Consider the following 14,289-nt stretch of genomic DNA (forward strand, 5'->3'; position numbering starts at 1 on the left):
TTTGCCAAGTGATATAGTTCAGAATGATATATTGCAGTCTGCATAAAATTTTGACAAACTTGGAGCTAAAAATGGTTTTGGGAAAGTTTCAGAAAAGCATAATTTTCCTTTGTACAATAAAGAACCACTCTCTATGAACTTTAAATTGTTAAGTTGACCAATTTTAATTAAAAATAAAACTCTTAAAATATATAATTCTTGAATATTTCAAAGTAGCAATGTAAAAAAGTTAAATTGAAATACCTTCAATAAAGATCAGGCTGTTTACCATAAATTGTGTTCAATGAATCAATCAGGCCAACTTCTGTAAATCTCATTGATTTCATTTTATAAGTAGATATACATTCCAACAAAGCTGTAAAATGTTTTTCTTCTAACATATTTGTATACCAATAAAATTTACAACACAAGAACAATTACATCAATGTTACAACATCAGCTCAGCAATTTTTAAACAGTTTATTTTGTACATCCTTTATATTGTGCATTGAGAAATGACATACATTTGGAAAGTCCGTAATAAAATTGCAATGCAACTCTATTTTTATGTAATACATGACAAAAAAAATCATATTGAAATATCAAAAATGTTTTTGAACTACTGAGTCTTCATTGATATTGCAAATATTGGGCATCTAGTTAACTACTTTTGGGACAATGAATCATTTATCTTACAACAGGAATTGTGAAGTTTGCAAAAGATCATAGATGATTTATTTTACAATTTAATTAATGATCCTTAGTAAGATGAACTCATATAGTATCATGGTTGGAATATTAGAGAGGAATATTATTAAAAGTGATGTAAATATTATGTACATTTCTAAATGCTGCATTGAAACCATGTAATATACACTGTACTTGTGTGGACTTGACACTACAAAACTTCCAACTATTCAGGCAGCTGGCACTTTGCTAATCTGCAAGTGGACATGGTTCAAACGGCTACCAATAATCACATATATTTGACTGCTTTCAGAGTAGATTAGATTAGATTAGATTAGATTCCCTACAGTGTGGAAACAGGCCCTTCGACCCAACAAGTCCACACCACCCCTTGGAGCATCCCACCCGGACCCATCCCCCAACAACCCACAAACCCGCGAACACTACGGGCAATTTAGCATGGCCAATCCACCTAGCCTGCACATCTTTGGACTGTGGGAGGAAACTGGAGCACCCGGAGGAAACCCACGCAGACACGGGGAGAATGTGCGAACTCCGCACAGTTAACCGTATGGATACAGTGTTAGTGTTCTCCTCCGGGCCACAGAGCACAGGTTCAAGTCTCATGTGCTCCAGAGCTATATAATAAAATCTCTGAACAAGTTCATTAGAAAGTATTTACAAATTAGTACAGAATGTGAATGCCAAGAGTCCTTTTGTGCTGTTGAGACATCAAATAGAACGCGATGGAATTTGCATTGAAATAGTTAAAACAAAATATGCATAAAATCAAAAATATTTGTACGTACCTAGCAAGATTCAAATATCACTTACTATGAAATTATACATTTATGTTTAAATATTTGTAAAAAAAAAATTTGTTAAATGTCTTTAGTCTTACTTTACTGCATTCTCAAGCTGACAGCCATGAGGTATAGAGATGTGTAAGGAGTCATAAAGAACAAGACCAATATATACTAGCACTTACAAATCAGTTGCATTATCAATAAAGGTTGGAAAGAAAACAAAGTATAGACAGTACTGTCTTAGGAAAGTGCCAATATCAATAATATTGTAAAAGTATGGAAATTAGTCTAAGAGACAGTACCGGAGCGTCACTAACCAAAGAAATAAAAAAAAAATCAAAGTAGGAAACACCTAACAAATCACCTTGATTTACTGGTGAATGCTCCAGAAAAAAAAGCTGATGGTGGATCTTCCAATGGTAGTGCTTGTTTATTTGAGATTTCAGAATATCTGCAAATTCCAGTGAAAAGGGATTAGACTAAATCTACAATAGAGCTATGGTAAAACTAGAATAAGAAGCTGGTTTAAAAATAAAAGACTGCTTATGGCTGAGGCCTTGCAACTTCTAAGTGGAAATTGCCATTTAGTGGTCCTGAAGTTTCAGGATCTTACGCCTCATTTGGTGGGGCCTTTTAAATTCCAGCAGTGGCAGGGCAGAGTAGTGATGTGCCAGTGTTAACAATAGTAAGAGTAGACAGAATGACATTTGATATGAGAAATATGAAGGAGTACATATACACTGATTGAGTGAAAGTGTTTTTTAAGTAGTAAGGGAATGGAACGCTTTGCCTGCAACAGTAGTAGATTCGCCAACTTTAGGTCGTCATTGGATAAGCATATGGACGTACATGGAATAGTGTAGGTTAGATGGGCTTGAGATCGGTATGACAGGTCGGCACAACATCGAGGGCCGAATGTTCTATGTTTGCACCATGTTCCTAAACTGGTTAGTAAAATCCAACTGTTTCGAACACGGAGCTAACAACTTCTACGCACTAATGTCTTAGGGTTCAAAATTGTACTCCAAACAATATGAATTTCAAGCAAGTGGCAGTTCTCTCCTGAGAAGTTCTCACACTGGCATGAAGTTAGACCAGGATGCCAGACGTACAGCGAACATTTGGCATTGAAACTAGACAAAAGTGCTATATAAATGCATATGTTGCAAAAGATTCTACAATGGTACTAGTCCTTATTTCTTTGAAGATGAAATAACATACAAATAAAATGCTAAAATAATACCAAGTCATTTGACACAACAGCAGAGTACACAGATACAGGAATTATCTGAGGGCTTTATAACGTACAGTCTCAGATCATACTTCATAGTTAATTCTGTTCATGCCACAAAATGTGTTTATAAAATATACACAGATGGACAGACGGGTCCACAAACAGATTCATAGAGGACAGGATGCAAAAGTCAATGGCATGCCTGACTTCCAGGAGTAGAAGGGAAAGATCTACAAAACAAAATTTAATGCAAAACTCTGGGGGGAAAAATGGTTCAGGAAGAACATCACAGAAGTGTGTAAAATATTCAATGGTATAAGTAATGCTACCCAGAATACTATATTATACCATAAAGACTTTGAAATTAAATTACCTAAAACAGACTGAAATCGAATAAAAGTGGTACCAAAAGATTGATAAATGCATGGAATAATCAGCCAGGCAAGTAAGTAAGAATAAAATCATTCAGGGTATTCAATATGCAATTGGCTGCTATGGAAGTGTAAAGGTATAGAGGGCTACACTCAATGGCTAAATTTATTTTCACAGGCTTGACTCTTTGTTTGCCCAAGGAGTTTTTTTCTTAAGTAGTATTCGCATCTTCATGGCAATTTGCTACAAAGTTCACATTTCTTATTTAAAAAATTATAATAAAAATGGATTTTATTTAGGTTTTTAAACCTGTATGTCTTGTTATTTCAAGCAAATTTCCTGGGAGTTAAAAGCATTTTCTGTAAATGTCGATATACATAAACTGTAATACTGAATAAATTAGGTTTTTGGTAATTACAAAAAATGTATCTGATGCAGTCACACCATCATTTTAAACAAAATGGTGAAAATCCTTTCATAACGCAATTCTGAAAATTATGCTCAAATGTGTGGTCCAAACTCTTGCATCTCTGCAGTGGACAGTGGCTGCCTTGTATTTCTCAGCATACGGTAATGCAGTCAGTCCGTGAAGTCTTTTACTGTGTTACCGAGATGGTTGCTGTCAAAACTAAGTTCCTGAGAAAGAATGGGCCTGTGTGAACGAAGCAGGATTGCCAAATGTACTAATATGGATGTGACGGGATCATTGAACTGCACACATTGAACTTCTAGGAGGGTTCACAGTTCTCACCATAGGCTCCTGGCTGTAATTCACAATATCTGCCTTCACTACACGCTGTCATAAAAGAAAAAAGGAGAGATATTATGGAATGTTCAACAAATTAAACATAAAATATGTCAAAATAGATTTATTAGAGACGGTCAGTATGCTAATATGAGACGAGTAAAATTTTCAATTGCAAGAACATAAATAACGTATCCTTGCATTGCTGAGCACAGTAAGGCAATAAACGTAGAATTAGCTTAGTACTCCACAAAAATAGATGTACAACACTCAATAAACTGTCTTCATTCTGCGTGAGTTAAGTTTCAGTAAACAAAAGACTGGACAGAATGTACTACAATGTGTCAACTACACATTATGGATTTTTATCTCTTTATAAAGTTGCTAAGTGAATGCAAAAGTAACACAGAATGGGATAAATATACATAAAATGATAATTTTATGTACACAAAAATGCATATAAAAATTATCATTTTATGTTAAAATAACTCTGTATAAATGAACCACATTTTTGTCCTTCATTTGAAAAAATTTTTTCAAAGAGAAACTAACTGGTTCAAGTTTCTGCTGTAGTACCTGAATTATTGCATCGTACACACTTTACTCCGGAATTGTGCAGAGCCCTATGATAGTTTCGCATCATGTGGGTAATTTACCAACTCAGCCCTGACAATACGCTGTCAACAAAAAGATTCCAGAAACGCAAACAAGTGAGGGAGCAGAGAAAAAAAACAATGAAAAGAACAAATGAAGACAGAATTGAAATGTTTCACAGGTATAGGTAACAACTAAACCGATTGTCAAATATAGCAAAATAAAACAGTGAAGCACAGATTTCTCTTGTGATTTTAATACCACCAGTAATGTGTTTACTTTAAATGGATTACCAATAATGTTAAGGTAATGATGATCAATAAATTCAAACTGAAATGTATGGCAACAATGAAGGAAATCTACAGGGCAGAATAGGAAATGAATTAACCCATACAGAACAACTTTCCTTTGCAGAATAAAGAACTAATTTAACCTGAAATTTAATAACATAAAGTTATGTTGCATAACATATAACTTAAAGTATTACATAACCATGCACTTTATCTTTATATAAAAATACGAACAGCACAATAAATACTGTTTGAACAGTAAAGGCACTGCAAATAATGTAATTCTCTAATATAACTGTATTTTACTGGGGTAACAAAAAGCAACATATTGCAGGTTTGCACATGGAGTTAAATCCCCCAAAACGTGATATTGGGTTAGGACCCAACAGTTCTTGGGGATACGTTGTATCTACCTACTATACTCTGTTTTGGCTGTACTTTCCTGCTCCAGGTTTCATCATTGTATTGGAACAGCTTACACAGCTCTATCTTTCACCTTTGATAAGGGTCAAGCAGAAAAGCAACACCATCGCCAAAACTACCACAGAAAGCAACACCACCAGCAGCAGTACCAGCTGGCTTTTCCTCGGCCACATGTCTCTCCACTGGACAGAACTGACACTGATAACAGGCTGAATGGGAGTGAGCCCCCAAAACCTAGTCTCCCAAATAGACATTCCTGAGCACCAGCAGATCAAAAGGATCTGGTTCTCACCACAGGTCACTACTGACACCCATAAACTCCTGGATTAAGAATCTTTCCAAGTGGAATAGAAGCACACTCATTGCTAGTGGTCAATAAGATGGCCAGCACCAGAGGGCGACTCCACACTACACTATCAACACATTCCTTCCTTGTAGGAGGAGAGAATGCAAAGTAGAGAGATGCAAGTACTCATAATGGTTTGTCTTGTCAACATCAATCATGCCCTCAGAGTAGTTCATGAACCAAGAATTTGTATCAGCTCGCACAGTCTCCTTTTAATTTGAGAATTTCCACTTAAAAATAATCACCAAGGAAGTCTTAAAGATAAAGGTTACTTTATTGTAAAACTACAGCACAAAAGAAAACACACATTGATAAACTTATTTCCTAAAAATTCACAAGCATGAAAGTAGGTAAGGATAAAAGATACTTGTAGACATGAAGGCCTCTTAGATTGCTTCAATCTTGAAGATTCTTCTCCCCAAATGAAGTAATTGAAAGATACAAAAATTGAAAACAGCAACCTTGATGGCTTCTGACTTTGCCTGTGAAGGTGGACTTAGGTCAGGAGGACTCTGGAGAGCGAGAGAAAGTTCTTTGTTCCTCACTGGTTCTATTGGTACAATGCTTGCAGATTATCTGGAGCAATTTGGCAAAACAACAGCTGATTTCTATACATAGAATACAAAGTGTGGAGCGGGATGAACACGGCAGGCCAAGCAGCATCTTAGGAGCACAAAAGCTGGCGTTTCGGGCCTAGACCCTTCATCAGAAAACGCCTTCATCCTTGTGTTCCCTTTGGCTGAGAACTGTCTCTGATGCCTTTTAGCATTCTTCCTAGGATACTGCATAAGTTGGTTTTTGCTTTCTCTTTATCACAAAAAGTAAAACAGATGCTAACTGAACCATTGTTTCATAAGACAAACAGGTTAATTACATTGAAGATAACAAAGTGTGGAGCTGGATGAACACAGCAGGTCAAGCAGCATCTCAGGAGCACAAAAACTGACGTTTCGGGCCTAGACCCTTCATCAGAGAGAGGGTCTCTGACGAAGGGTCTAGGCCCGAAACGTCAGCTTTTGTGCTCCTGAGATGCTGCTTGGCCTGCTGTGTTCATCCAGATCCACACTTTGTTATCTTGGATTCTCCAGCATCTGCAGTTCCCATTATCACTAATTACATTGAAGTTCTTTTTTGTCTCCTGTTTTCCCACAGGTTGCATTTGTGGCCAATGCCACTGCAAAATTGAGCAAAATGCATGCATGAAAATGACGCCGAACGATGTTATTCACCTTTCCTGTCCCGCCACCCCCTCCACCTACCCAAGATAGCGATACTTTTCATGCAGCATCTTGAATTTGTGGGAGTCATGCATCAACTACTGACCTCCCCTGCTATTTCTACTTAGCCTGCTTGGATGGAGAGGCTCTTTTCCTCCCTTCCTTAGGAACATAGGAAAGGAACGGGAGTAGGCCATTCAACAGTGAGCCTACTCTGCCATTATTACAATCATGGCTGATCGAACATTTCAATACCATTTACCCATATTATCCGATAACTCAGAGATAATGGGAACTGCAGATGCTGGAGATTCCAAGATAATAAAATGTGAGGCTGGATGAACACAGCAGGCCAAGCAGCATCTCAGGAGCACAAAAGCTGACGTTTCGGGCCTAGACCCTTCATCAGAGAGGGGGATGGGGGGAGGGAACTGGAATAAATAGGGAGAGAGGGGGAGGCGGACCGAAGATGGAGAGTAAAGAAGATAGGTGGAGAAGGTGTGGGTGGGGAGGTAGGGAGGGGATAGGTCAGTCCAGGGAAGACGGACAGGTCAAGGAGGTGGGATGAGGTTAGTAGGTAGATGGGGGTGCGGCTTGGGGTGGGAGGAAGGGATGGGTGAGAGGAAGAACCGGTTAGGGAGGCAGAGACAGGTTGGACTGGTTTTGGGATGGAGTGGGTGGGGGGGGGAAGAGCTGGACTGGTTTTGTGGTGCAGTGGGGGGAGGGGGCGAACTAGGCTGGTTTAGGGATGCAGTAGGGGAAGGGGAGATTTTGAAACTGGTGAAGTCCACATTGATACCATATGGCTGCAGGGTTCCCAGGCGGAATATGAGTTGCTGTTCCTGCAACCTTCGGGTGGCATCATTGTGGCAGTGCAGGAGGCCCACGATGGACATGTCATCTAGAAAATGGGAGGGGGAGTGGAAATGGTTTGCGACTGGGAGGTGCAAACCATTTCCACTCCCCCTCCCATTCTCTTGATGACATGTCCATCATGGGCCTCCTGCACTGCCACAATGATGCCACCCGAAGGTTGCAGGAACAGCAACTCATATTCCGCCTGGGAACCCTGCAGCCATATGGTATCAATGTGGACTTCACCAGTTTCAAAATCTCCCCTTCCCCCACTGCATCCCTAAACCAGTCCAGTTCATCCCCTCCCCCCACTGCACCACACAACCAGCCCAGCTCTTCCCCCCCACCCACTGCATCCCAAAACCAGTCCAACCTGTCTCTGCCTCCCTAACCGGTTCTTCCTCTCACCCATCCCTTCCTCCCACCCCAAGCCGCACCCCCAGCTACCTACTAACCTCATCCCACCTGCTTGACCTGTCCGTCTTCCCTGGACTGACCTATCCCCTCCCTACCTCCCCACCCACACCTTCTCCACCTATCTTCTTTACTCTCCATCTTCGGTCCGCCTCCCCCTCTCTCCCTATTTATTCCAGTTCCCTCCCCCCATCCCCCTCTCTGATAAAGGGTCTAGGCCCGAAACGTCAGCTTTTGTGCTCCTGAGATGCTGCTTGGCCTGCTGTGTTCATCCAGCCTCACATTTTATTATCCGATAACTGTTCACGTCACTGACAATTTAATATCTATCAACTTCTACTTTAAATATACTCAAAGACTGAGCTTCCACCACCTCTGCAATAAAAAATTCAAAAGATTCACTATGCTGAGTAAAATAATTTCTCTTAAACTTGATCCTAAATGGCATTCCCCTTAATTTTTAAATTGTGTCCCCTGGTTCCAGACTGCCCAGCCAGGAGAAATATCTTACCTGCATCTATCTTGTTTATCCCTTTAAGTATTATATAAGTTTCAGTGAGATTGTCTCTTAATTTTTCAAACACCTAAAGGTTGAGTTTGTCCAATCTCTCTGGAGGAAAATGAAACTGGGAAGAAAGAAGCTCTTCTTGTGCATGACAAAGCTTAACATCAGGCACTACATGCCAAACAGAAGCTGTCTGACACCTGATTCCAGTGGGTGAGAACTGGGCGCAGTAGACCATCATGGAATGTTAAATAGTTGCTAGTCACAACGTGAGATTGTGAAGGACTGGTTTTGATTTTGTTTATACTCCATTTTGCTGGCTGTCAATAGAAGTTAATGTTTGGGATTGTACGATTATCTGCCTGTACGTGATGTTCCCCTCCTGGGCAAGATGAAATCTACAGCGGGCGCTGGAGACACAGTCGCGCCGACATCAGAGGGGTATTAAGACTCAGGGATGTGATGTTGCAACAGGTAAACGTTGTGCTGTGGTGATTTAACAGCAATGAGGGTTAAGTTGAGGTTGTGAGGTTATGGTTGATATCACTTATATGCCATAAATAGCTTGTCTGCTGTGCCATTACAATGTTAGCAGCCTTCAAGGGTGGTTCAGGTGCAAGAAATGGTGTACTTCCAGCGGATATCTGCGGAGTAGCAATTTATGGGAACAGTGTGCAATAAACTGGGAACAGAATTAGATGTAATGGGTGCTGAGGGAGAGCAGTTAGTCAATGAGACGAGTTTGGCAAGATACTGTGCAAAATGTGAATGAATTACAGAAAATTAACTTGCTTACAATATGGAACTCAGAAAGCAAATGATATGTTATACACCAATCATTTTGTAATAAAGGCTAAGAGTGAAGAAATCTTGCTGAAATTGCACAAGACCAGGCCTGGAGTACACATGAACAGATTTGGTCTCCTTGCATGCAAATAATATATAAGCATTGGAGAAAATGCACTGAAAGTTCACCAGACAGAATCCAGGGATGAGGAGATGTTATTTGAGTTGAGGCTGAATAAACTTGGCCTACATTTTCTAGAGTGTAGAAGAATGAAAATTGATCTCATTGAACTGTAAAATTGTTGATGAGTTTAATAAGGTAGATCCTGAGTGGAATCTAGACATTGGGAGTCACAATCTCAGGATAAGATACACGCTCTATCACCCACCCTCCCACTCCAAATCCTGCTGCTGACATGGATGTCTAGTTGTGAGTTCCTTGATCTTTTCAAAGTCACACCCATTTAGTGTAGTTGTCATGCCAGACAACATGATGGAGGCAATCCTCAATGTGAGAATGAGATATTTTACACAGAAAGAACATGCAATGGTCACTTCTATCAATGCTATCATGGAGAGATGTATCTGTGGCAGGCAGATTGGTAACAATGAGGTCTGGTTGGTTTCCCCTTGTTAGTTCCCACACTGTTTTCTGCCAATCCAGCCTACAACTTGGTCAGCTTGGTTAGTACTGGTGTTACTGGGTCACTCTTAGTGAAAGAGTGAAGGTGATGTAGTCCACCTAGTGTACATTGTGTGCTCTTCCCACCATCAATGCTTATTTCAAGTAGCGCTCAATATGGAGGAGCATTACTTTACCATACAAGTGATCTTGGTAAATGGTAACAAACACGAGGTTTCTTTGTCAATGTTTGACTGACACCATGACATTCCATGGTCAATTCTGAAGATTCAGAGGACAATGCCCACCCAAACATACATCACTCTGCAACCACTCTGGTGAGTCTATTTTGCCTGTGGGATGTTGATGGTGGAGCTTGGGACATTACCATACTCAAGGCATCATATCTTCCAGGCTATGTTAGGCTATTGATTTACTCGTCTGCAAAATAGTTCTTGCAATTTTACCACGTTTCCAGATATTAATTAAAAACATTTTACAACTGTTGTTTTCCAGAACCTAAGTTGATGTCAAGTGGACAGTCTAGATCATTTCTATGTTTACACCTCATATCAGTTTGATATAACTGAGGGACTTCCACTACAGTTATGAATCAACCAGATGTCTGTGAATCTTGACTCACATACAGGCCAAATCAGGAAAGGATTACAGATTTTTTTTTGCCTGAAGGCTTGTATTAAACCAGATTTGTTTTTATAACAATCAACAATAGTTTCAGGGTTAGTATTAAACTGCGTTTGTTTTATTTAATTATTTTACTGAATACAAATTTGAATTGTTGCAATGGGAATCAAAGCCTTGTCTCCAGCACATTAGCCTGGGCCTCAAGGTTATTAAGTCCAAATAACTTCATCATCCTTTTGTACACTAAGGGAATTAAGGAATTTGACGACTGCATGGGAAGATAAAGGTGAAGTTCAGCTGTGATCTTGTTGAATTCAAGTGCAAACAAGGAATACCCCTAAGTCTTATTTCTCATAAACTTTTGCACTGGACACATTCTGTGGATGCAAAGTGAAAACTCATCTTCCTACATAGCCCCTTCCCTCCATGCCACCCATACAGATTTGTTCACAGCAGCAACCAGGAACATAGTCTCTCACTTCTGGAAGCTCTAGGAGACTGCGGGAAGATTAGAAACATTTAGCAGGAGAAAACTGGCAAATTTAATAAATTCCAGTTTGGAACTACAAATGTTACATTGGGAAATCTGGGTGACAGCACAAATTTTAAATGCAAAAAGACAGCATAAATGGCTGGAACACAGGATAATGTGATAAAAGTTTTTTTTTAAAAACAATCCAAGAATGATAACATATATTAGAAAAGACAGATGAATTTTGGTCAATTCTGTGACATCACCGTTTCATAAAAAGATCACAAAGTAAATTTGAAATAGTGATAAATAGATCCGTTCTAAGGAAACATGTGATGCAGTTTAGTACCCGGGAGAACACCCGAGATGTTAATGGATTAAACATTTATACTTTGGGTTTGTGTCAGGCAGGGCAAACACATTAAGGCAATTAATTTCATTTTTACTTCAGAATAGAACAAAATGTAGAAGATTTTCTCCGAGAAGGAGAATCGAATTAGTTCAGGGGAAAGAGTCATGCTAACTCAAGTGTATTAATGTTGGGCATCCAAGTCAGGAGAAGTTTGGACAGGCATCTCCAAGTTGTTAGAACTGAAGAAATTTAGGCCATCAGGATTGAGCGAAGTTCATGTCAGTGGACTCAGAAAGGAATCATGAAAAACAGTCTCAAAAGTCCATAGGAAAGAATCTGGAAAATGTCAGTTCAGTAAAGATTTAAAAACTCAAGACAGGAATGATCATTCTCTGGGATTGAGAGTTTGTAAGGGGTGGCGTAGTGAAACGGGTTGAAACTTTGTTTTTTTCTGTTTCTATTAAGATCTTTCTAACTATTGTCTAAACATAGATCCATAGCTTTTGGTAGTCATTTCTTCTTTCATTAATAAACTTGTGTTCTGTTGTTTAAGAAAATCTGCAGCCTCCTGGCAAAATGTCTCAATGACTTATCACTGTGTCAACCAACCGCAGAAAATGAAGCATGACCTGTCAAACCAGGTATTGCTCTGGGATCTCACCTATGTGGAGATTTTAACACCTAAAATAAGTAATCAAACACACAAAAAATCGAAACTAACTTGATGGCTGCTCCAAAAGCCTTGTGAAGAGCACTGATTGGAATTAGTTCTGTTATTCAGTGGCTGCAAAGATATTGACCTGGAAATTTGACATTTGAGTTGTTATCATGTGATTTTTAAAAAATCAACATGAACAGCCATCTTGTAAGGAGTCATTCTATTGACTGTTTTGAATTCAATTGTCTAACCAGTGAAGTCATAATATCTTCATCTAGATTAATTACATTTTGACAAAGTCCCAAATGAATAAAATCATGTTTGGCTTTCAAATAAGCCAATAAAAATAGTCACTTCTTTGAATTGAACTGACAGTTCCCAAGAGTTGAAACTCCACCTGTAAACACTGCGGTTCTCAGGCTGCAATAAGAAGCTCACTGTAAACTGACAGTGCCCAGCTTATTCTACAGATCTTGGCATTTTTTTAATATAAGATTTCACAAGAGAACTATTAGACTGCTGTTAAACATCAAGGGGGTCAATTTCCTCAGTTTCTCTAGCCATGTTTCAGAAACAGTGGAAACATTATTTAAATTCCCCAATCCAATGACCTTCCCTATGAAGGCCTCCAACTTTTGCTCACCACCACCAGAGCCCAATCCTTAATGAGCCCCTGACATTACCACATAGAGTGAAATCATCATGCACTACAACAAATTCAAGTTCAAAGGAAGCCAGTCCCATGCCTTTAAACATTACCAGACCCTGATCCATAGACCCAATCACCAGACCCCAATTCTTAACATGTGCTCAAGATTTTCAAGAGAATTGTGCCCATTTCACTTACATTTGATTCACACTGGGTTGTTAAACACAAAAATCATCAGAACACAAGAAACAGAGATTAGGTCATTCAGCCTATTGAGGCATTCTGTCATTTAATGACGCCATGGCTGATTTTCTCTTACAACATAATTTTCTTGCATTATCCATATAACTCTGAGTGTTTTTAATATGTAAAAATCTATCAATCTCAATCTTGAGCTTATTTAACAATTTAGCAAAGATTTTTAACGATTACCACCCTATGAGTGACAATATTAAACAGCCTTACCCTTGACAACATTTGTACTGATTAGGTTTACCCAGCCTATATGTAATTTGAAATCCCCCATGACTGTTGTGTTATGCTTGTTACATACAGCTCTAATGTGTCTATTTATACTGTGATTTACATTACATATACATGGTGGCTTATAAGCAACTCATACCAAAGAATTTTGCCCTTTGGTGTTTCTTGGTTCTACCCAAGCTCATGCTGCATCTTGAATTTTAGAACAAAGGTCATCTCATACTATAATGTTAGTGCCTTCTTAACAGAACTACAACACCACCTTTCCCCAACTTCCGTATTTCCTGGATATCATGTATCTTTGAATACTCAGCTCTCTGCTTTGGTCTCCTTGCAGCCATGTCTCTATAACAGCTAGAAATCACACCACACTAGGTTATAGTCTAACAGGTTTAATTGAAAACATAAGCTTTCAGAGTCTTATTCCTTCTTCAGCTGTTAGTAAGAGAGGATAGTATCAAACGCAGAATTTATAAGTAAAAGATCAAAGGGTCACACTACTGATGAGGATGTTCTAAATAAACCTAAGAAGCTGTTAAATCATTAATCATGTAAAAGGGTTTAAGTGATTAAAATGTATATGTAAATCCCCAAATTCCTTTGAAGTCACTGTCCTGAGAGAGTTAAAGGTTTTATCACTGTAAATAATAGGTGACATTTTAGGTCAGACAATGCATGCCAGGTCTGAGACCTTGTTTAGAATCTGTTTGTGTTTTAGTTTGGAGTCAGACTGGTTTTATTTCTAAAGTAGGAATTTATAAAACACCATATTGACTATCTATAAATTGTTTGCTTTCGAACAAAGTAGAATGTATCTGCAAATACAAATTCGTCCGATAGATTCGCATGTGTGTGTCCCGTGTGTGAGTGTCGTGTGCGTGTGAGAGTGTTGGGGGGGGGGGGGGGGGGGGGGTGAGTGTGTGCGTGTCAGTGAAGAGAGAGAGAGAGAGAGAGAGAGAGAGAGAGAGAGAGAGAGAGAGAGAGACACACAGAAAGAGTCTGTGTGTGGGAAAGAGAGAGAGAGAGAGGGTGTGCGAGAGAGAGAATGAGAGTGAGTGTGCATGTGTGCGTGTGCTTGAGAGACAGTGGATGAATGAGAGATGATCGGTGAGAGTGTGTGTGCGTGAGTGTGAGTAAGTGACTGTGAGTGTACGT

The 14,289-nt window shown here is 39.2% G+C and overlaps 1 protein-coding gene across 1 annotated transcript in view; it reads right to left on the bottom strand.

Annotated features, from left to right (window-relative positions):
• Positions 1-260: 260 nt before the first annotated feature.
• Positions 261-14,289, bottom strand: part of rab28 (RAB28, member RAS oncogene family) — a 104,741-nt gene continuing 90,712 nt past the window's right edge. The window contains exon 7 of the mRNA XM_048541532.2: positions 261-3,874. Within this exon, the coding sequence (XP_048397489.1) occupies positions 3,782-3,874 (93 nt within the window). The 3' untranslated portion in view covers positions 261-3,781. The remainder of the gene's footprint in view (positions 3,875-14,289) is intronic.

The sequence above is a fragment of the Stegostoma tigrinum genome, chromosome 1 (genome assembly GCF_030684315.1).
Source record: "Stegostoma tigrinum isolate sSteTig4 chromosome 1, sSteTig4.hap1, whole genome shotgun sequence".
In the NCBI taxonomy this organism is placed as follows: Eukaryota; Metazoa; Chordata; class Chondrichthyes; order Orectolobiformes; family Stegostomatidae; genus Stegostoma; species Stegostoma tigrinum.